Source organism: Camellia sinensis, chromosome 12 (assembly GCF_055761805.1).
Source record: "Camellia sinensis isolate YWXY chromosome 12, ASM5576180v1, whole genome shotgun sequence".
NCBI lineage: Eukaryota > Viridiplantae > Streptophyta > Magnoliopsida > Ericales > Theaceae > Camellia > Camellia sinensis.
In genome coordinates, this window is record NC_138972.1 from 109033206 (window position 1) to 109058405 (window position 25200).

Here is a 25200-nt window from a genome sequence, read left to right on the forward strand (position 1 = left end):
AGACGTAAAGGTTGGTTGAAAAAACTGAAACGTAGGCCGTCAACTCTGGCCCTGATCACGTGCCGGCTCACCTACATACATAATATAAACAGTGAGCGGAAGCCTAGTGAATAATAACGGAGTAAAGGGTTTTAATGAATGAAGTCCATACGGATTCATAAATCATAATTTGGATTCATAAACAGATTCATATTCATATTCTTGTCCAAAATAAATACGGCAGTCAGAGTTCATGCTTAATCATACGTGGTACATCCATTAGCGCTAACAGAGCAGATACAGAACAGATGCAGAACATGTGGTGGTTATGAATAACCAGTTCCATAAAAGAACCTCTGGATCCGGGTAATAGAGAATAGATATGTTAAGCCCCATGATGGAGCCTCCGGTACAGGTAACAGAGTGCAGACATATTAAGTTCCATAATGGAACTTCTGATACCGGGTAACAGCTAACATATATCACATGATGCTAAGGATGCCACGAATACGTTGTTAGAAATTGGACAATCATTCATTGTACAAAACATATCATTTCAGAAAACATATCTTAATTCATCATACAAAAAATAAATAAAGTTGAACATAGCTTTACTAAATTATTACTCACAGTTGGCTTCAGGTGCAGACAGACAGAGTAGACTAATCAACGGTTTATGGCACGTGACCTACACGAACATATAACAAACACACACTTGAAACACACGCTCAAAACATACATAACTTACTTTATTTGTTCTTAGTGTGTTTTTAGCCTTTAGCATCACTATGGAGTCTTAATCATGGCCTAAGAATGCCTATGATAGAATAAGGATTCAAAAATGCACTTGAAAACATTTTTCAAAACTGGCTGAAATCAGGGTCCACGCTTGAGCGTGGCTTTCCTCGCTCGAGCGGACATGCAAGAAGTGAAGGTTCGCTCAAGCGTGAATTCCATCGCTCGAGTGGACTGTAAATTTTAACAAAAGTACTGGATGCATGAATTTCATGCTCGACGGACGCTCGACCTCCGTTCGAGCGTGAGACTCAAACCTTCGCTCGAGCATGAAGTCCCTTGCTCAAGCGAACTGTAAAACATATGAACTTTTGGGTACATGCATTTCATGCTTGAGCGCGTCACACGTCGCTCGAGCGGAAGTGCACATACTCAGAGTGCTCGCTCAAGTGTGAATTCCCTCGCTCGAGCGTGGATCAAATTTCTGGAATTTCCAGATTTGATCTTCAAGTTCAAACTCAAACATTAAAGCATCAAACTTCATTTTTCTGGGCCAAAACTTGAGGAAACACTTAGAAGCTCATAAATCAACATGTTTAAAGGATCATTTCAAGAAATCATGGCCTAATGACATGCCAATTGTACAAAATTCAACTTGAAACTCAAGAATAACTCAAGAACATGACATGCATGCAATTCTTTGAACCAAAGCTTCTCAAAACATGATCAAGTGTTACCAAACAACATAAAACTCATTATTTTCCCAAAATTAAAGTGAATACAAGACATGCGTGAGGGAATTCTTTGAAAACACATTTAAAACTTCATAAAATGCACATGCAAACACAAATTTATTCTCAATTCCAATCTTTAGCTCAATTCTTGCATTAATCAACTTAACCCTCTTGTTTTTATGCATTAGAGTCTAGACTTCAAGGCTATAAGACAAAATTCTTACCTAAAGGCTTGAATTTACAAGTATGAAAGTTGTAGCTCTTAAATTCTCTTTAATTTGCTAAAAATTCTAACAATCCTCATTTCCTCTTACTTTTGATTTCAATTCTCCTTCCCCCCCTCTCTCTCTCTCTCTCTCACGTGTGTGTATTGTAGGCTCAAAGGTGTAATAAAAATAGATGAAAAGAGATGAGTGGGTTCATAAAAAAAATGGTGCCTAATTAGTTTAAGTCATAGGCAACTGAGAGGGATTAAATTAATCTTATTTAATCGTTCCGAAACGAATTTCAATTAAACCTACCATAAAATCCTATAAATTCTAATGAACACATAATTCAGATCAATTTTCGTATCGGATGCCAATAAGGCCTTCAATTCACAAATCGAAACTAAGACACGAACATATCTTCTTATGCAAAACAAATATAAACATAGATTATGCAACACACATGCAATTTAATTCAGAATTCCTCCTTAATTACTGTTAGGCATAATTAATCATGGATTAATGTTAATCATGAGTTAGGGTTGTTACAGAAAGGGTCAATTTTTTTCATTATTTATTTATTTATTTATTAAGACTATGTTTGGATTATATTTATTTTTAAATTTTCATCCAAATTTATAATTTAAATATAACTTAAAAGATTCTATGTCTATTAGAATTATAGATATAGTTGACGTTTGGCAATAACTTTTTTTGTCTAAATAAGTATAAAAAGATAAAGGGGGGTTTTTTTTTTTTTTAGGGTCTCTGATATTAAGACTTTATAGTATAAAGGACATTCAATAGTTTAATAATGTCTAAGGTCCCTTAAATTGATCCAGAGAAAATTCGACTTTACAGATAAAATCTTGCCAGAATTTCTTTGGAATCACTTCAACCCAAAGAAATTCTCCCAGTCTAGAGAAATTCATTTCAACCAAGAGAAATTCACAAAAACTCAAAGAAAATTCCTTTCTAACCCAGATAAATTCACAAGCCTCCTTAAGGAGTACCTTCCACTTTGAGGGAAAAACAACAGAAATCAAAGTCTTGAAATCATTGAACAGAGAATATGAATATAAATACTATGATATCCATGTGATGGAAAAAAACAAAAATTCATACACTTTTCACAGAGATTTAGAGGAGAGTCTTTAGTATCATATGCATCCTGCTAAGGACCAGGTTTACAAAAAAACTATCCCAACAAAAGAACTAGACACTCTCAATTTATTTGCTTAGATAGTAAAAAAAACAATAATAATGATTACCCATGATATTATTGATCTAGAGAAAATTCGACTTTACAGAGAAAATCTCACCAGATAAATTTTGGAAAGAATTTCTCTAGACTTTCCAGAGAAATTTCAAATTTCTCTGCCTTTCTTGGCTTTCCATTCTCTCTAAAGAAATTTCCCTTCTCTAGCCTTCCTTAGACATCCCACTCTCCGGAGAAATTTCCAAAATTTCTCTAAAATTTCTCTGGCCTTCCCTTTTCTTTAGAGAAATTTCCCTTCTCTGGCCTTCCCTAAACATCCCACTCTCTAGAGAAATTTCAAAATTTCTCTGTCTTTCTCCGGCCTTCCCTAGACTTCCCACAAAATTACCTCTCTAGAGAAATTTTGAAAATTCTCTGGCCTTTCCTGGACTTCCCACAAACCTCTTGAAATGTATATGTGAAACAATATTTGTACACATCACGTTAATCCACTGATGTAATGGAAAAAGAGAGGAGAAGAGAGGATTCACAAAGAACTACTCACCATAGTTTGCATAGGATATTTTCCTTTAGAAACATTGAGGTCAGGCCTTTCACGAATGCCGTCTTTTTTTCTCCTCTAAGTTGATTGATCTGACTCATTGACATTATTCAATAGTTTTCCAGGTTGAAATTTGCTTTGTGTATAAGAACTTTTGCCATGAGACCTCTAAACTGAAGGATCGGAGAATTCACTTCCGTCTTTCAATTTGTTACCTTAGTACTTAGATGAGGCCATTCCTGTCTTCTGCTTGTCAATATCATTTTCCTTCGGTATAGACAAAGAAGCATCACCATTTGGAACTTTTGAAGGAAGAGATGGATTCAATAGACTTTTTGTTTCAGCAGATTTCTTTTTAGTACAAATTACAGAAGAATTCATCTAATTCTGAAATTTCGTATCTTCATGATGTACACTACTAGGTAGAGCCACAATGTGAGAGTAAACAGAAAAGTTCTTTCCAACCAATGGCACTGACTTTCCAGCCACATTCTTTCCCACTTTTACATGTTTATTTGGCATGTGATCATCATCTCCTTCACCATGACCTTTTGCCAGTTCAGCATCGATTCAAAGGGTTGTTCAGCACTGATTCGGTTTTCGAATCCTACTTGCAGAGCTGTCCTACATAACAATGGGCATTAAATGGGTTTTTCACTTTGATTAAATCAAAGAGAGAGAGATATATAGATGAACGGAGGTCAGGTTAGTAAATCGGATAGAGGGAAGAAGAAATTGTTGGGTAAAAAGATAAAGAGGAACAGGAAGAGGGAGTGAATTTTCTCTGTGATATATGTGTGTAGGGTTAAGGGACCTTAGACATCACCAAATAATATTGTGGATCTCTTCCATCACAAAAAATGAGAGATGGACCTTAGACTAATTTTTCCAAAGATAAAATAGGCTAAATAAGTCAATAAGATAAAATATCACATATAAATTATTATCATTTCACTTATTCTGTAACAACCATCACGTCTAAATATAAATAAATAAAAAATCATAAGTTTTTTTTTTTTCCTAAACGGAGCTAATTTTCCCAAACAAAGCCTATATAAGTTGTAATTATTATTTTTTATTTCAATTTTTTTTTTTAATTAGCCCTATATAATTCAAACTTTTATCTAAAATATTACTAATTTCAACGTCAATTTCATGGCATGACCAATCTCAATCATATCAAAAAATATAATCCACATATCAAATAAGACCTTTAGATTGTAATAAATCTATGGAGGAAAAAAAATAAAAATATTTTAATCACAATTTGTTAAGAATAAGAACTACATATAAATATATATATTTTAGATAGTGTTTAAGAATAACAACTATTGAAAGCAGAGTAATGTTTGGCTGTTAAATTAAAGTCTCAAATTTTGAATAATATATATTATGCCACCAAATTAATACAATAAATAAGAGGTTAAAATCATTAAACTAATAGATCAAGCATTAGATAGTATTAAGAATTTGATGTGCAAATTTCATAATCATAGGCGCTGTTTGGGATTCCGAGAATTAGGCTATTAGAGCATCTCCAACGGTGTACCAAATGTTTCACCAAATTTGAGTCAAAAAGGGGTCATTTCCTTAATTTGATACTTCGCGCTCCAACGGTTCAACATCAAATCCGTTTCATCAAATTTGCGCTGGGCAACCGGTTGGTTGATCGGCCGGTCGACCGGCCGGTCAACCGGTAACGGCAAAATTTTTTTTTTTTTTTTTTTTTTTTTTAACCGGTTTGAACCTTTTTTTTTGAACTTTTTGAACTTTTGGTGGTCGACCGGGTGGTCAACCGGCCGGTCGACCGGGTGGTCGACCACCTAGGCAAAATTTTTTTTTTTTTTTTTTTTGACTGGTTTCAACCTTTTTTGTGAACTGTCTGAACTTTCTCCGGGGCGACCGGTTGGTTAACCGGTTGGTCAACCGGATGGTCGACCCGTTCGTCTCATCCCAACGGTTAGGAACAGTGATTTGGTGAAATGCTTCGCCTGTACTTAGTTTGGTACCATTTTTACTGAATTCTGGATTTGATATCGATTTGGTGAAAACGTTGGAGCTTAAAAAAGTGACTTTTTCACCAAATTTTAAATTTGATGCTAGGTTTGATTCACCGTTGGAGATGGTCTTATAGCCTCATTTGATTTTTTAGCCCAAAAGCAACACTGTGCATGGATTTTCACAAAAAAAAAAAAAAAAGAAAAAAAGAAAATAGGCTGCTGCTGGACTGTCACAGCCGGACAGTGTTGCCCCAAGGGCGAAATTACCATTTTGCTCCTTTATATCAATTTTAAAAAATAAAAAGTTAGGGATAAATCTGTCATTTTAAATTTAAACATCATTTCAACACACTTTTCAATACAATAACTCAACTAAAAAATCATCTCATCTTCCCAAACACAAAAACTAAAATAGCCACTAAAATAGCCAAAAAGTCAAATAGCCTACTAAAATAGCCACTTTCCAAACGAGGCCAAGTATGGTATTGAATAAAACATAGGGAGCCAATTGAAGAAAAATGTGAAAACAAAATGGGAAAAATACCATTGAATCAAAGAATATCCAAATGTCTATGCTCAAAGTCATAGGGTAAAACTTAAGCTCATTTGTATAACGTATCAAAAATGATTTCTTGTAACATTGAGAGAGAGACAGAGAGAGACACTGTCCGTACCGTAACACCCCAATCGTTTTTGGGTTTGTGAAAAAGGCCCTGAAACGCATATCTTCATAGGCAATCCAACGCTACTTCTTAACTTTTATCTCTCTTCTTTCTCTGGAAATCTTACAGGACACACCGCAAATCCTGTTTCCTTCATCGGACTCGGCTTTTAAGGGTAATTTTTTCTCTCCTTATACAACAATTTTGTTTTTTTTTTTCACAGTTATTTGGAGGGTAATGACTTAAAAAAAATGAAATAATTGCGAATTTAGTTCGAGCCCAATTTGATTTGTGATGAATTCGTTGTGGGTTTTGGCCAAAACTGTTGAAATTTTGATGTAGTTAACAGTTTGTATTGCTGAGTGCTGGTGTATGGGTATCAATGTTAGGGTTTGAATTTCAATTTTGTTGGGTTTTTCTTTCAGTTGTTTTCATGGTGCACGAATTGATCGTTGATTTTGAGGTGAGGATGCTTGGCTTAAGTAAATTTCAATGGTTTGATTCAACAATAGAAAGTTTTGCCTGTGTGTTCCTACAATTTTATTTTACTGTCTTCTTAATTTTGGCACACATTTTTTGTTTGATACAATTTTTTGGCCTCTGATGACAACTTCTGAATTTGGCATACATTTTGATTTAATTTGAAGTTTTGGGCTGTGATCATAATACAAGCATGCGTGGATGGTGCATAGACTCTGGTGTCTATTTATTTATTTTCCCGGTTGTGCTCATTCATTCATGTTCACTTTTTCTTTTCTTTTCTTTTCTTTTTTCATTTTATAGGAGAGTGTGATTGCTTTGATGGTTAAGTTTCATATATTTCACATCATGCTGTGCTGAGTGATCTTTTTTTCATGTTAAAGATATTTCCTTTTCTTTTAGTGGAAAAAGGCTGTTAGCGTGTCACTTGTATTGTATGTATAGCATCCATAGTAGGGCAATTTTATTTTTTTATACTATGTTTGGTTGGAATGGAATGGAATCCTCATCCTTAGGCTCTCTACGAAATGACTATTCATTTACAATGGTGAATAATGATTTCAATTGAAATATATTTTGTATCATTTTTTTAGTGAACCAAATGTGAGAATAGACATTCTAATGGAATGATCATTTCATTGTATCTTCATTCCAATAAACGAAACACTACCTTAATGTTCTAGTTCTTATATTGGAGGTTAGGGAGACTTGGACTTTCAGTTCTCTTGAGTTGTGAAGGTGGCTGATCCCTTTTTTTCAATAATTTAGTTTTCCAATTTAAGAATAAAAATGGTAGAAATTGTTCAGGAAATATATACTCATTACAACTCATTGACTAGTAACAATAATGATTCCCATGTTTAATTTCACCTTTGTTAGGTGCGTTGAAGTTGGTCATTGTTGTAGATTTTACATTCTATTTGATCAATTAGGTTAGGGTGGACACTGGTATCATAATCAAGTTGCTATATTGTGCTTTGTTTTTATTGTTTCTTTGTTTACGGGTGTGCTATTGTCTGGCACAATTCATCAGCCTCTTTGGTTTTTAAGAACATGTCGGATTGGTCCTCTAAGGGTTTTATTATTAATTACTGCAGACCCAAATCTTTCATCATTCTTTTTTTGGTGATCCAATCTCTTGGAAAGAGATTGGATCACCAATTGTACAATTGTCAGAATCTCTTGGAACCAGAGCTCTAATAGCTTGTTAAATCACCAATTGTAGAATCGTCACCAATACGTGTTTTCTATGCCACTTACTGTTGGAGTAGATTAGAATAATAGATGAACTGCCATTTTAGTCCTGAATGATTGTATTTTTGTCTGTTTGTTCACTTCTAACTTATTTATAACTGTATAATTAACTATTTTCTTTTGGTTGGAATTTGTGGTATTGTTCTTCATAACTTCTAGGACTGCAATTCTATGATTGTTTCTCATAAACTTGGATTTTTATTGCCTTAAACATTTGTATGCTTCTGGTTCTCTTAAAGTTTGTGGAGACCAATGATTGATTGACATATTCATGTTTCTTACACTCCGCTGAATATACTTTGTCATGTAAGTAATTCAATTGAGCTGTAACAAGGAAACAGATTAGGTAGATATATAGCAATGGTTCTAGCTTTCTGAAATATTGATGAAATATTGATGCAGCGGAATACATGGGGATTAGATATTGTTCTAGTAGATGAAAGGGATTTTCGAACCCACGAGAAAAATAGAACCTTGAATCCACAAGGAAGAGAATATCTGAATATTATTACATAAAAGTTGAATAAAAGTTGTATTTGCCATGAGGCTTACATAGTTATTTATAATAATGTAAATCTTGGAGACCAAATATTCTTGGACACCAAGAAAACTCAAATCAGGAAACAATAAACTAATTTAATTCTTGGAAAACAAGAAACCTAAGAAATTGAAAAAACAAAATCAAAAAAAATTAAGAAACCTAATAATTCTAAAATATTTATACTAATTATAAGAATCCTAATAAAATAATATTTCAAAAATATTAAAACTAAAAATATAAAAATTGTTAAAATCTTGTTCTACATCAGACTCCTCTTCTTTGAAAGAACTTGTCCTTGAGTTCATATTAAAGATTTGCCATCGTCTATGCCAAATAAAAAGATTCTTGGGATACTTCAGTTGTTTGTCCTTCTTCCAAAAATTATACGCAGAAAAGCCTACTTTCTGAAAGTTGTTCTTTGTATGTTTCAACTGGTTGACAAAATCAATTAGACAAGCATTGAAAATCAAATTAAATTGCTCCATACCAAGAAAATCAACCAAATTTACTTTATGTAGAACTTGCATGCTCTCTTAATTTTGTACCATCCCAGATTCAATTGATCCTTCAATTATCAACCTTGAAATATCAAGTGTAGCATCAACCAATTTATTTGTTGTACACGGCGGTTGTATTATCTCTTATTCTATTTTCTCTTTGTTACTGGGCTCAATTAGATCTCCTTCTTCTTCAATATTTTTATGATCTGTTTGTTTGTAAAACTTTCTCCCCAATATTCAAATTACTCAGTGTTCATGCATTATCAACACTCGAACAAGATTTTGTATCTTCTTCATTAATTTTACAAACAAATCTCACCACAAATAATATTTGGATGCGAAGTCTTTTCTTTTACAACTACAATTTCATTTCAAATTTTTACCAATTCCATGGAAGTATCTTGATTTGTATATGACAATATATCTTCATGATCATGAAAGTAAAATTTTCTTGCTAAAAACTTTTTCATTATTAACCATGAATAAATTTTGTTTTTACCTTTGCAAACTCGATAATCTTGTAATCCATTCCACTACTTCAATGCAATTTTATCAAGTTTGTAGGATGCAAATATAGCCTTCTTTTCATGAGGAATCTTCATGAATTCAAAGAAATTTAAGATCAACCAACCAATCAAGAAAATCTTCTTTTTGAAACTTACTTGAACCTTTAAAATATGAAATTTATGCAAAATAACGTAAGCTAACAGGTTGGCCTTGGGTGAATTGTTGGGCACAATCAGTGTTTTTTAAGGCGAAAAGCGAACATGTTCGACAAGGTCTCTTAACGCCTAAGCGCGAGGAGACGAGGCAAGGCGAGGCGAGGCGAGGGCTTCATTGAATCAAGGCCAATACAAAGGATATTTTTGAGAACTATCATGCATTTATCATTCTAAATACTAAATATCCTTAAACAACACAAAATGTCCCACGAATCTAACATTCTAAATACTAAATATTCATCAAAAACATCAAACATCAAACCAATCGACCATCTCAACTAATTCTTTTCCCTTCTTTAATAAAAAATCAATGCAATGCTTTAATAATTTTTATTATTCTTTTCATTCAATAATGTGACACTTATCTTATTATTAAAGTGAATTATATTTTAAATTTTAAATTTTTATTAGTACATGACATATTAATTAGTAAGACAATGTTATAAAAGTTATTAGTCTGTATAATATTTTTCAGCAAAATAATTATACAATTGTAAAATCAATTTGGTAAAATTAATTGAAAAAATTTTCAACAAAATAAATAGAAGAGAAACAAAACAAGAACCAGGGAAGGAAGGGGAAAAAAAAAAAAAACCAGAACCATAACTGAAAAAAAAAAAACAAACAAACAAAAGAGAAATTTTTTTTTTTGCTGTGAGATGAAATAAAGGAAAGAAGAAGAAGAGAGAACAAGAGAAGGAAAAAAAAAGACGAAGCGGGAAAGACGAAAAAAAGAGAAGAGGGAGAAGACGAAGCAGGAAAAGAGAAAAAAGAAGTAGAAGAAGAAGACTTACCTTAGAAACGATGTCAAAGAAGAAGACGAAGCAGGACCAGGTTCGTTTCTCTCCTCTCCTCTTTCTCTGCTTTTCGTCTTTGCTTTTCGTCTCTCTCTCTTTTCGATACCCCCAGAAACTAGGGTTTTACACTCAATAATAGTAGAAAGCAATTCTAAGGTGCAATGCATGTCCACCAATAACACAAAATCAGGAAAAATAAAGGGCCCAGATCTTAGAAGCAAAAAGCAACGCTTTGTTTCGCCTTGCGCTTCATCGCCTAAGCCTCGCTTCACTCACCTCAGCCTCGCCTCTCCATATCGCCTTGCTTCAAACCCTATGAAGCGCAATAGCCTCGCCTTGCTTCTCGCTTAGGTGAGCGCTTAGGTGCACCTCCAACAACACTGGGTGTAATTGCTGTCAACTATTGGTTGCCTCTGGTTGATGATTAGTCCCAAATCGGCAAGTAAATTACAAATCTCATTACGAAGTTCGTGCACCTCTAGCCGATGTTCCTCAATCGCATTCCATATGGCTTCCACCCTACGATCAATGTCAATAGGGATTGTGTGTTCTCGATTGTGTGTTCTCGATTGTCTTGTGTCATTGAGCTAGGCGAATCCATGCTCTGGTATCACTTGAAGCAGCGGAATACATGGGAGCAAGATATCGTTCTAGTACATGAAAGGGGATCTTGAATTCACAAGGAAGAGAAAATATCTTAATATTGTTAAATAAAAGTTCTCTTTGCCATGAGGCTTACATAGCTATTTATAATAATAGTATTATTGAACACCAAGAAAACTCAAATTAGGAAACAATAAACTAATCTAATTCTGGGAAAATAAGAAACCTAAGAAATTAGAAAAACAAAATCAAAACAAATTAAGAAACCTAATAATTCTAAAATATTTATACTAAATTACAAGAATCCTAATAAAATAATATATCAAAAATATTAAAACTAAAAATATAAAAATTCTTAAAATCTTATCCTACATCAAATATCATTGAAGTTATGGTTTAGTTATGTGCATTCATTGGTATTTTTTACAAATAAATTCTTTATATCATGAAATTACCAATTTGTCAAATCGTGAATCGTTTTATTAAAATGGTGAATCGTATCGAATCATAAATCGTAAGATTCATTTTATTTTGATATAATATGTAATTCTATATATTATATACATAAAAAATACATACAATGTTTAAAATAAAGTAAATTATTAATATGACTAAATTATATATGTGTATATACATATAAAATCATGTGTATCAATATAACTAATTAATTATATATATATATATCTTTGTAGTTTGGCAAAAACAATGTTGTTTCATGCATTATGTAAACAAAAATAGAAATAGATCTGAATCGCAGTGAATCGTGTGAATCATAATGAATCTTAGTGAATTGCAATGAATTGTACGATTTACTCAAATTCCGATTTAACAGAGCGATGCGAATTGTTTTTGTTGAAACTCGTATCGAATCGTATGAATGGAATCGTGAGTCATACAATTCTAACAACCATACCAAACACAATTCTTTAACTCTTTTTCAGTTTCATCCTCAACCAATATTCATCTGTTTCGCCATCAATAATATCATAAAATTTCAAGTCGCATGGAGATATCTTATTTAATATGAAGTCGTATCAGATGGTAGACATAAAGTTTGTTTCTGTTATACTTCCAAGATTGTTTCTGTTATACTTCCAATAAGAAAATATATGTTACCTGCACAAACTTGAAGCATCAATTTAGTATACCAGAAAATTGAGGTTTCAGATACACAAGGATATGTGTTTAATTTCCCTTCCATCCTGCACAAAAGATCTCTGGCTCAGTAATTGCGAATTTGTCATTGTACGAGGTGATAATAAGCATTTAATGCTGCATTTCTTGAGATATCTTGCATGCAACTGTTGGTTGCTCGCTGGCATGTTGGTATTATCTGGGAAAGTTGGTTAAAGTGAATTCACAGTTAGGGATTGTGAGTTGAGTAAATGCCGTGTATATACTCTTTTAATTTTTAATTTTTTATTTTTTTGGATCCTGGTGGTTAATGATGTTTAGGAGTTTGTCTTCACATTGTTATTTCTTAGGGTAGTTTTGACGTCACATTAAAATGATTCTTCTTTTTATATTGTAATAATGTCCGTAAAGATATAATTTTTTTATCAAGTAATTGATAATTGATCTATGTCATTGACTTTTTGGTCTGAAGTTTGTCATTGACATGCTTTGTAAACACTGAATCTTATTATTTTGGATGGGCTTTTTGGCATTCCATTCCATACCAAGCTCAAAATGAACATTATCTGCGGTTCTGATCAACCTGAAAACCTACATAATCTTTAGTAGGTCCCATGGGAAATGTCATTTGCCAATCAATTGGCCTAATTAATTAATTAATCACTGATTGGTTTATCACACAACAATGACAGAAACCATGGTAATCCTACAGCCTGTATGATGGACAAATTATCATGGTAATGGCACATCTCTGTTATGCAGCCCTGATCATTGTTTTAGATTCCCTTCATCTCATGTCCTTGATCCTCTTGCCAATGTTTTTTTCTTCGTCTTTTTATTCGTTAACATTTCTAGGACTTCCCATCAATCCTTTAGCATGAAGCCTTACAAAAAATTCTTCCCTGAAAGTATCTTGAAATATTGGTCAAGCCTGGATGAGAGTTCGTTTCCTAAGGTCTGAATAATTGACATACATATGGGATGATTTTCTTTTCATGGATTTCGCAATGTAGCCATATCCTCTGGATTTGAAATTCAACAGTTAGTAATGTGATCAGATACATTAGTTTTACTTCAAACACTGATTTTTTTTTTTTCTCCGTTTTGATATTTCAGATATCGCTATCACTACTCAATGGAGAAGCAATGTAAACAGATCCATCAGTAACCATAATGTCTGGGCTGATTGAAGGTCTCCCTGATGCAGTTGCCCTCAGATGCCTTGCACGCGTTCCCCTGTACCTGCATTCCAAGTTGGAGCTTGTATCCCGATCCTGGCAATCTGCCATTCGTAGCCTTGAGCTATTCAAAGCCCGAAAAGAGGTCAATTCATCCGAGGACTTTCTATGTGTGTGCGCATTTGACCCCGAAAATCTGTGGCAGCTCTATGATCCTCTCCGAGACCTTTGGATTACTCTCCCCGTTCTCCCTTCAAAAATCAGGCACCTTGCCAACTTTGGTGTTGTCTCCACTGCTGGAAAGCTGTTTGTGCTTGGTGGTGGCAGTGATGCTGTTGACCCATTGACCGGCGACCAAGATGGGAGCTTTGCTACCAACGAGGTCTGGTCATACGACCCAGTTTCCCGGCACTGGGCCCCACAAGCATCCATGCTCGTGCCCCGTGCCATGTTTGCGTGTTGTGTTTTGGACAGTAAGATTGTTGTTGCTGGCGGTTTCACTAGTTGCCAGAAATCAATTTCCAAAGCAGAAATTTATGATCCCGAGAAAGATGTCTGGGTATCAATACCTGATCTCCACCACACTCACAATACAGCTTGCTCAGGGGTAGTTATCGACGGTAAGGTCCACGTCCTTCACAAGGGTTTATCAACCGTGCAAGTTTTGGACGGCGTCAAGCTTGGTTGGACCGTCTGGGATTACGGTTGGCTCCAGGGTCCAATGGCTGTCATCCGCGGAGCTCTCTATGTGATGAGTCATGGCATTATTTTCAAGCAGGAGATAGAAGCAAGCAAGGTAGTGGTTTCAGCATCGGAGTTCCGGAGGAGAATTGGGTTTGCAATGATTGGGTTGGGAGATGATATATATGTGATTGGAGGGGTGGTGATAGGGCCCGAACGATGGAATTCGGATATCAAGAAGCTGTCTGTTGTCAATGTTTTGACGATTGGGAGCGAGAGACCGATTTGGCGCCGGGTGGCACCTATGACTAGGTGCTATGGACCTATTCTGGGTTGTGCACAGCTGAGAATTTAGGTCTGTTTCCTCTTTTTTTTCTTTTTTCTTTTTTCTTTTTTCTTTTTATTTGTTTTGGGATGGTGGTGGATTTTGTTGCTCTGTTGTGAGAATTTGTTCTCTTCTTGTAAGTTTGGTTAGCTCCTATTGGAAAAAGGTGTTTTGTTTGTAGCCTTTGGCCTTGTGATCTGTTTGGTGGAGTTTTTAGGGAACTCTTTCTTTATAGAGATGCAAGGCAGGCTTGTTTGTTGGGCTTTGTGTAACAGGCAACAAATATGGAAGTTGGAAGTATTAGCATACAAAGAATTCAATATTTCCTTCATTTCTTTTATTTATTTATTTATTTTCATGGTAATGGAACAATTATCGATCTATTTCTCTCCTTTCACTTTTACTCATATTTAATTTAATACATTTATGTGCTCAAATGTATTGAAGTTAGGTTTAGATCATAAATTTGGGAAGAAAAAAGAAAGTGAATGAAAGTTTTTTTTTTCCTCCATAATTTTTTTTTTCAATTCTTTGAGTTAGAGATAGCCTAACGATCTGTTTTGTTGCCATTAACGTCCATTTATTTGATGGGTAAACCACAATAACAATTTGAAGATATATATTTTTTTAATCAACATTTCATAATTTTCATTCTATAGATCCATTTTTTATTAATTTTTTTGGTTTTGGAACATATTGAAGAAGATCTATATTTTAATATAAAAATTTGACAAATTTTGCTGCAGAAAATTGAGAAAATTTCACAGTTGTCAATTAAAAAATTATCTACATAGTTTCATCTTGTCCAATAGATTTTAAGGAGTAAATCTTAAAAATATAGGCTCCGTTTGGTAACAGTTTCGAATTAAAGTTTCACCCATTGATTTGAGTATGCTGTTTGTTTGGAGTTTTCAAATTATAATTCTACATCCATTTTTCAAAACTCAATTCAAAACATAATCATTACTTTTCAAAACTCATAATCAAATACATAATTCAAAACTCTTTTCAAAACTTAATTCAAATCAATATTTTAATTTTGTTAAGATTTTAAATATTTTAATATTTAAATATGTTACGATTTTTTTAATTTTTCAATTTTTTGAATATTTTTAAATATTTTAATTTCAAAATATTACGATTTTAATTTTTTAAAATTTAAAATATTTTATAAAAATAAATTCAAACTCTATTTTATAAAAATATTTTTTAAATATTTTAATTTTGTTGTTATGTATTTGATTACGATTTGAGTGTAAAGTTGTAAAAGTAGTTTGGAGTTTCGAGTTATATGTTTGGTTATGAGTTTTAAAAATAATTTCTTAATTGAGTTTTGTTTTATGTATTTGGTTATGATTTGAGTATAGAGTTGTTTTTAAATTTAAAATATTAACATTTTAAATTATTTAAATTTTTTGAATATTTAAATTATTTAAATTTTTACGATTTAAATTTTTTGAATATTTATTTTAATTTTTTACTTATTAAATTTTTTAGATTATTTAAATTATTTAAATATTTATGATTTAAATTTTTTGAATATTTATTTTGAAAAAAATTATTTCCTTTGTGGTATTTTCAATTAAAAAATTGATTAATGTTATTTTCTGTTAATAATAAATTTTTTTAATTGAATTTTAAAAAGAGTTTGGTTATGGGTGTTGATTAGAAATTTCAATAGTGTGAAAGTAGTGTGTTTTGTTATGAGTTATAACAATTTGAATTAAGTTTTGAAAACTCTTTTCAAAACTCATAACCAAACAAATTTTCTTAGTTCACATGTCAAATCAAACTTTTAAAACTCAATTTCACACTCAATTCAAAACTCAATTCAACACTCTGTTCAAAAACTATAACCAAACAAATTTTCTACATTCAAATTATAATTTCACAACTCACAAACTCAAAATACAACTCATACTCTCAAATTATATTTATAAAACTCTAGCAAACGCAATCATAAATTTTATTTTACGAAAATACAATATTTCACTTTAGTGAGTGTTTGGGAAGTTATTATTTTAGTTGGCTATTTTAGTTTTTGACTATTTTAGGAGGATAAAATTTTTATATTTGGGAAGATAGTTAGATTTTTTTGTTGTTAGATGTGATGTTTGTTAGAAAAAAAGTAAAATGATTATGAATTTGATGTGATATTTTATCTTATTGATTATTTTAATCAATTTTGTCTTTTAGTGCTATTTTAGCTAAAAAAAACCAAAAAAATTTCTTCTCAAACACGTTTTAACACTACGACAAATTCGTCTCTCCACAAATTTTTTTATTTTAAAAATGGGTCTTTTTTTCTTTCAATGCCTTTGCCATGTTAATGAATCAAATTCATATTTGATATCCTCTGTTAGCTCTCAAATTTTAATTGACAGTCTTTTCTGCTCCTTCATCGACATATACCCACAATAATTTTTATTTTATTTTATTTTTGTCTGATACGAAGTTGGTTTTTGAAATTTGATGGGTTTGGCAATGAGTTTTGGGTGAGACCATCTCCAATGGTTCATCAAACTTGACATCAAATTTAAATTTTGATGAAAAAGTTACTGTTTGGTACTCCAATGGTTGCACTAAATCGATATCAAATTGAGAATTCACCAAACAATTCATCAAACTGAGGACAGAATACTAATTTCAGCAAATCACTGTGTGTGACCGTTGGAGCCAAAAAGTTCAGAATTTTACACATGGTGGTCGACCACCTGGTCGATCCCTTGGTCGACCACCCGGTTGACCAATTGGTCGACCAGTGCATGAAAAATTGGCCTGCGAAGGTAGTTTCAAACAGTTCAAAAAGGTAAAAAAAAAAATAAAATTTCCTTTACCGGTTGACCCACGGTGGTAGGTTCAAACAGTTCAAAAAAGTAAAAAAACTAAATAAATAAAATTTCCCTAACTAGTCGACCATCCGGTTATCCTGAAGGAGATTTGATGAAGGTGAACCGTTGGAGCATTCAGTATCAAATTGAAGAAATGACTATTTTTTATTCAGATTTGATGAAACATTAGGTGAACTATTGGAGATGCTCTGACAGAATGGTTTTTTAAGATTAGTGGAAATTTTTTTAAAAAAAATTTAAGAACTAAAGTGCCATGTAACCACAACAGGAGTTGGTAATTAGCACAAAATTGGAAACAACAGTTTAGGGACTAAAGTGAAAGGATTTTTTTCTATAAAAATCAAAGTGAGAAATAATTCATTCTTTAAGGGGTGAAAGTATAGTTTACCCTATAATATTAACACCAAATAAGGGAAACCCCTGAAAAACCTAGAAACCCTCAAAAACCCTAGAAACAAAGAAAGGTTTGGAATTCATCTAGGTGGAAGAAAAGAAATGGAGGAGACTACAATGGAAGGGGGAGGTGACCACAACAGAGAAATGGAGGTTGCTCCGGCCCTCATTGCTGTCCACCCCACCCATCATTCCGTCGCAGTCGCCGTCGGCTCCGACCTCCGCGTCTTCGACCTCCAGTAAGCTCTGATCTGATTCCATTTGGTTGCTGAGAAAAGCGACGAAAAGAAAGTGGAAAACTTGATAATTTTGTTTTGTTTTGTTTGTTTGTTTTTTTGTTTTTTTTAATGTTTTAACTTGCTTTGGTTTAAGAGTTGGAACTGAAATTTTTACTTAACTTGCTTTGAGTGAGGGTTTCATATTTTCTGGGTCTTAAATAGCTAAATGTATATAGTTTATTTTAAAAAAAATAAAAAGGCACAAGATTATAATTTTAGTTTCTTTCATTGTCCTATATTTTCCCGGGAAACAAACTGATTGGTAGAATTTCGACAGTTTATCACACTAACAGCTAGTTTGGGTTGAGTGATTTGAGAAGAAAAGAAAATAAATTTGTATCACCTCTTTGGATTAGTAAAAGGGAGAGAAATGGAGAGAATGGGAACAAGGGAGTGTTTTCTTTACATGCCAAAATATTGATTTTTAAATTGGAATTTTGCCATCATTTACATGTCTTGGAATGTAACTTGAAGTCTAAAGACCTTGTCAATTACTGCATTGTTTCTTTACAGGACTGGCAATCCAATTTCTTTGCTGGATGATTCTAGCGAGCCTCTTCATAGGGATTCTATTCGAGCAATCCGTTATGGTGCAATGGGAAAGCTTTTAGTAACTGCTGGTGATGACAAACTAGTTAAGATTTGGAACACAGATGCCTGGCGCTGTATATCTACTGTGTAAGTCATTTTAAAGTCCAGAAGGTTTTATTAGTTGTTGAAGTAGCAAAGTTGGCCTTCTATTGTTGTGAAGTTGCTTCTAGCATTTCTTTCAATTTGTAGGACCAAGAATTTTTTAATAGCATTAAGTTCAGAAATTCTAGATTGAAGTGTTCTGTCTTCTGATGACCATAAGTATCAATAATATGTCCCAACTTTTTTGATTGTTTGTTTGACTAGATGGCCTCTACCACGCTTACTATGTGATTGCACTTTCCATCCCTTACAACATAGGGCTTGCGGAAAGAGTAGTTGAAGAAGCCGAGAGACAGAAAGAGAGAGAAGTCCCTCTTCTCTTAAGAGAGAGAGAGAGAGAGAGAGAGAGAGAGAAAGGGGAGGGGGGGAAACTATCTTTACCGGTGGGATTGAATGTATCTAAGTGATATTGTTACATGCTAGAACCCACCTGCCTGCATTTGTTACCTACCTGCTGCATTGTATAAGTTTCAGCATTAAGTTCCCTCATTTGTGCTGGACATTTATTAATATTCTTCTTGTTCAAATCGAGTGTAACAGGTCATCAGAGAAGAGAGTGAGTGCAGTTGCCATAAGCAATGATGGTCTATTTGTTTGTTTTGCTGACAAATTTGGAGTTGTTTGGGTTGTGGATTTGGATGGATTTCATGAAAATCAAGCTTTAGCCAGTAAGAAGGCAGCACCAATTCTTGCTCACTATTGTAGCATCATTACTAGCCTGGTATGTCATTTGTTATCTTTGATATCTTTTCTCTTTGTCCTTGCTCTATTGTATTCATGGCCTTTTGTGATGACCTCTAGTATAACAACTCACCTTTTTCCATGTCAGTCATAATGCTAAAACCATATCATAATTATTATGCTTAAAAAACAAAACTTTTTTTTTTTTTTTTGATTGGCAAAAACAAAACTTAATTAGTTTCTTATTATACGTGCAAGACTTGGTTATGTAGATTTGTCCTCAAGAGTTGTGGATTTGTCCTAGACATTTCTGCTAAGTTTTATTTTTATTTTTTATGTTTGGTGAATCATTGGTTATTCCCTCCATTTTTCCATGAATAACAGAAACAAATTGGACATAATAGATTTCATCATTATCTTTTTTCTACAATTTTTCCTGCTCATGTTTTTGAGGTTTATATATATATATATATATATGTATGTGTGTGTGTATTCTTTCTCTTCTCCTATACACATTGTTAAATTCTTATGAGTTATTACATAAGTCTTTGAAATTAGGGCTACATTTGTGTGGATGCATGAATGACCTTTACTTGTAAGCTGGGCTTTTTCTAAACAATTTTATGTTCTTGCAGGAATTCTCGCCGGATGAACGATTCATTATTAGCGCTGATCGGGATTTTAAAATTCGTGTAATTGACGATTCTCACCCATTGAAACAAATAAATTATTAAATATTAAATTCCATTTCAATTTGTTTTCAACAATGTTATTTTGTGACAGGTTACCCTGTTTCCAAAGAAGCCTTTAGATGGGGCTCATGAGATACAGGGTTTTTGCCTTGGTCATTCTGAGTGAGTGAGTTTTTATTTTTATTTTTATGATCTCACGTTTTGCTTGTATCCGTGGTAAGAATAAAGAAGTTAACAGTAGACGGGAATTGGGATTTTGGTTAAATCTTTGATATTGACAATATTGTTGTTTAAGCTAGAAATGGACAAAAATATTTAGCAGTCACTGAAACCTGCTTGATTTGGATCAGGAAAATCAAGCACTTTTTCAACATAATCTTCACGGAGTAAATCAACAAAGCCCAAAGTGATTACTCTTTTCCCCTTCAACTTTACCTAATACAGTACCACAGTGAATATGGTCTCCACTTTAGCTAGTACACAAAAATGCATATCAATAACTGCATGCATTGCACGATGGACGTGAAGTAGGCCGTTATCTCAGCAATAATGAGCCAAGCTAATATTTGACACTGGATGATATTTATTTATTCAGCACATTTTGGTTTAGCATCCCCAAAGATTTTTTTTAATCATAACCAGTTAAGCTCTGGGAGAGTATTCAACTATTCGTATACTTTTTTCAAATGTGATTGAAGCTCTCTCTCTCTCTCTCTGTGTGTGTGTGTGTATATATATTCTAGAAGCAGTATGATTGTAAATTGTTTGATTGAATTCAAAATCTGAAAATTGAAATGAATTTGGAATTTTTTTTAAAAAAAATTGAATTTAGGGCTTAACTGTCCATATAACTAATGTAAGGGGTATTTGGGGAAAACCTAAAATATGAGGCATAAACACCATGGGAAGGCTTCTCTTTATAATAGTGTAGATAGATAGATAGAAGATAGATATATTGTGTGTCCAAACAAAAGTTATATTGTTGTAAACTTGTCCATAAGAAAAATCAAATTAGATAGCATATATGTTTCCCTAAAAACATATGACCCTAAACATGATCTGTTTTTGATAAGCCATCTTTTAAGTGGCACTTTTGAAGTCACCATTCGGTAATAGAGGTTTTGTATATTTGAGAAGCACCAAACAAGCATTGAATAATCATAGATGGTGATTGATTTCTGCTTTCATGTCTCTCTTGGCAGGTATGTGTCCTGCCTTGCCTTTGTTTGTGCTTCAGATTATCCTGAGGCTTTTCTTGTCTCTGGAAGTGGTGATTCAACAGTGAGTAGTTGTAAAATTGGTGGCATGATTTGCATATTGCCTTTAATTTATTTATTTATTTATTTTTGAGGTCCCAAGTATGACACAAACCTGACTGCAATGTCTTTTCAGGTTCGGCTGTGGGATATAACTTCTGGATCTCTTCTTGATACCTGTGAAGTTGGAGCAGAGGTAACTCTGTTGCTCTGACTCTTGAGGTTCTTGATTATCTCCTGGCCTCTCCTTTGTTTCTGATGTATCACTCACTTCCTCATCAGGGTTTTCTTTTTCAGACTAATTACCAAACTGTCATTCTGTCACTTTAAAATTATAAGCATAATTCAGACCTGTTGTAGAATGGTCTTTTTTGTGTTATGAATGTGCCATTTTTTTCCCCTAGTGAAGTGGTGATTACTTCATAATCAAAGTGGTCAGTACTATTACCATAAATTTCAAGGGATGAATATCCCCCCTCCAACAAACCTGTTTGAATTGCTTTTATGTTATGTTTGGTTCATTGGAATAAGCTGGAATGGAATGATCATTCCATTAGAATGTTCATTCTCATGTTGGGTTCACTAAAAAATTATGAAAAATTCATTTCAAATGGAATTATCTTTCATTATTGCAAGGGAATGGTCATTCCATAAGGAGACTAAAGAATGACAATTCCATTCCAATCTACTTTCATTCTAGTGAACCAAAAACTACCTAGCTTCCCAGATTAGTATTTTCGCACTAGTAGGCTTTTGTCGATGGCGTGCTTGTTTTGTTGTGTGTTACTTCTGTTTTACTTACTCTTGCGTCCTGAAGGCAGGATTTCTAGAGTCTAACGGAAAAGCTGATGAGTACGGTCCTGCTATTACTGATCTATGTACCATTCCTATCAGTTCATTGGTTGCAGTGGCCATTGAAGGGTAAGTCTCTGGAAATTCCTTAATCAACCTTCTTTGCCACTTTGAAGAACCTCTTGTTGATTTGTTGTTTTAAAACTTCTGACATGGGTGTTCATTCTATGCCATTGCAGCCTCTCAGGAGTGGTGCTTTTGAGCTGCAACCTTGCTGACAAAGCTCTTTCTGTTTCCAAGGTAAATACTATTATTGTTTAAAAACTCCCAATCATCAAAATAACAACAAATTATGCATAGGTATTAGTTATTTTTGGATATTCTGAAAATAATTTTTGGACAAAGCAGCTTGCATGAGGACAGGTCTATTCTATAAAATAATCTTTTGGACAAAGCACAGCTTCACCTTTGAACCAGAGTGTACAATTCACAGAGAATTTAACTTGAATCATAACACAAATGGCTAGATTGCTTCTGTGCATATTCTGAAAATATTTTTTGGACAAAGCAGTGCCAGACACAGGAATTGGAATTGCAGGAAGAGAGGGCCAACTGTATATATTTGAAATTGGAAATATTGTTTGTAAGTTATACTAAAAGATAACACTTATATAAGCATAAAAATTAAAAAAATATTATTAAATCCGTGAATAAAATTTCAGACATTATTAAGATAGACATGACCAAAGCAAAAACCAAGAAAATAGAATTATATTGACAATTTTTTTCCATATTGTACGAAGTATAATGTTGGTTAGGGCTTAAAGTTATAAAAGTCTAGGAAACGGCTAGCATAACGCACCCATAAAAAAAAGGTACATACCATAGACATCTCTTCACTTCTAGCCATTAGATTTAACAATAAATAAATAAATAAAAAGAGCCATTCATTTAGTTTGGAACTAACACCATTATATGCTATAACCAAACACCAGTAGGGTAATAACGAAAAACAACCATTGTGTCATAATCAAACAACACTATGGATTATAACCAAATATTTCTAGTTTCATAACCTATTTTAAGCAGCTAGCATTTCCAGTGAAAAGAAGCACCTTCAGAGCGTCTATTCCATTTTTGTTTTCTCTGAATATTGTTCCTTACAGGTGATTTCCATCAAGGGAGAGGCCTTCATGCCGACAAGCTTAGGAACTAGCTCCTCTGCAGAGCTATTGTGGATGGTGACAGGTGTATCCAACTTACAAGGTTTTGATTCCACGTCTTTGGCTCGTGTGAGGGCTATATCTGGTTTTAGCAAAACAAATCGTGATTCTGGTGAGCTTGATTCAATTGTGTTGGAAGATAGAGATATACCGGGGGGAATTCAACTGCTTGAAAAGTTGCAGGGAAGTGGCTCAATCGCAGAGGAGGTATTTTTAGCAGCAGCGGAGACTGTGAAGACGGCAATGCATAATTTGTTGATTAAAAAGCAATATTCTGTGGAAAAGCGAGAGTTCAGAAAGAGGGGCAGAAATGATAGAAAAACCAAACATTAACAAGATTTTGTCAACAGTTGCAGTTTTTATTCTTTCCCATTCTATGTGCAATTCTTAGAGCAACTCTGTATGTGTTGTTCTGTAGTTTTCTTTTGGTGTTTCGTAATCGTAGTTATTGGATTTGCAGAAGGGAAAAAAAATTGGGAAAATGATAAAAACATTCAAGAGTTGTTTCATGAAATTTACTGTTTTCCGTTACATAAAATATTAAATATATTTGTCTTTTTTTTTAGTGAAAAATGAAAAATAAAAAGTATGCTGGTACATGTGTATTTGATAAACTAGTGGGTGGGATGGTTGCCGTTGATGATCAGAGGTGGTTGCCATTGCAAGATGTGATTGTCACCAGTGGGAGGTGTTTGGCAACGGCTGAAGGTGGTTGTTAGTTGTAAAAAGAGTTCATTTTCAACTATCAAAGATTATAGTCAGCGTTGAGGTGGTGACCTAAGGTGTTTTGTGGTGGTGGTTATTTTTATATTTAGTTCGCTAAAAAATGATTTGGTGGTGGTTGTTTTTATGTTTAGTTCACTAAAAAATGATTCACAATGAACACATTATATCATTGGATGGATGGTAAAAATCTAGGGTTGTGTGGTCAAGTAATTAATGTTTAAATATATTGGAAGTAGTAGAAGCACATTTGAATGTTTGCTTTGTTTCACCAAGGATTCTCTAAAGTATTTTTTTCTTAAAGTTTTCTAAAATGGTGTATTGTGTGGTTGAGATTTAATGCTTTGCTCATTTTGCTTTGCTTAAAATAGATTATCACACAACCAATATGGATGGAGACAGTTTGTTAGTTTTATGTTGCTGGTGTTTGGTTTTGGTTAGTGCCGTATGTGATTAATCTTTCATCTTGTTGACTTTGCAACCAATTACTTTGTTCAAATTGATGAGTCATTCTACAATATACTCTTCCCAAAAATTGTGTATTATATATAAATTATGACAAATTTTATGGCGTTGATATTCTAGAATGTCATAAATAAATTACTTTTTTTCAACAATGTTACAAATTTCTAAAAAAACACGACTTTCACAATCTCTACTTACTCGTGATTGGTCCAGAAAAAAAAGAAAAGAAAAGAAAAGAAAAAATAAAAAAACAAAAACACATGATTGGTCCATATCATTTTGGAGATCATGGGAATCCCCAACTTTGGGAGTCCCAAGCATTTTTTTATCTACACAAAAATGAATTTAGTTTCATTAGCCTTTATTTTATTTTATGTTTAGTGAAACCAACTTCACAATAATTTAGTAAAAAAAATTTAAATTGTTTATAAATTTTTGAAAATAAAAATGAGTATTTGTTTATACTTTTCAATTTTTTTCTAAATATCAACATTACCAAAACAAATCCTTAATATTTCGTCTCGTGTGACACATTTAGAACTGTTAAACATTACTGGAGCTCTCATGAAATTCATTACATCAATGATTATAGATGCGTCATGTAAAATGATAAATTAAATGTGGTATGAAAATAAATATAATATTTTTATTTTTTTTAAGCCACTCAGTATTTTGATTACAATAAATAATAAAAAAATAGTGGTCATTGAAAAATGATATACAAACTCATTTTCTAAACTCATATTTTAGATTTAATGAAATAAGATGATTGATTAATAATTAAAAAAAATATAAGAAAAAAAAAATCTTAAATATTTTAATAAACTATCACATTATTAAATTTAAAATGTGAGTTTAATT

The 25200-nt window shown here is 33.0% G+C and overlaps 2 protein-coding genes across 4 annotated transcripts; both read left to right on the forward strand.

Annotated features, from left to right (window-relative positions):
• Positions 1–5934: 5934 nt before the first annotated feature.
• Positions 5935–14622, forward strand: LOC114275318 (F-box/kelch-repeat protein SKIP30). 3 transcript variants are annotated; one of them, XM_028217332.2, is made up of 3 exons: positions 5935–6251; positions 6502–6539; positions 13224–14622. In XM_028217332.2, exon 3 carries the CDS (start codon positions 13281–13283, stop codon positions 14319–14321), a length of 1041 nt encoding a protein of 346 aa, XP_028073133.1. In that variant the 5' UTR covers positions 5935–6251; positions 6502–6539; positions 13224–13280; the 3' UTR covers positions 14322–14622. The 3 variants fall into 3 exon arrangements, with proteins under 3 accessions (XP_028073133.1, XP_028073134.1, XP_082755683.1); XM_082899557.1 differs by having other exon boundaries at positions 6021–6251; positions 6502–10407; XM_028217333.2 differs by lacking the exon at positions 6502–6539.
• A 2704-nt stretch (positions 14623–17326) lies between these two features.
• LOC114275319 (uncharacterized) lies at positions 17327–23737 on the forward strand. Its single transcript, XM_028217337.2, has 10 exons — positions 17327–17775; positions 18328–18492; positions 19048–19228; positions 19824–19880; positions 19972–20042; positions 21083–21161; positions 21273–21332; positions 21954–22057; positions 22168–22228; positions 23095–23737. Exons 1-10 carry the CDS (start codon positions 17639–17641, stop codon positions 23482–23484), a joined length of 1305 nt encoding a protein of 434 aa, XP_028073138.2. The 5' UTR covers positions 17327–17638; the 3' UTR covers positions 23485–23737.
• Positions 23738–25200: the final 1463 nt, after the last annotated feature.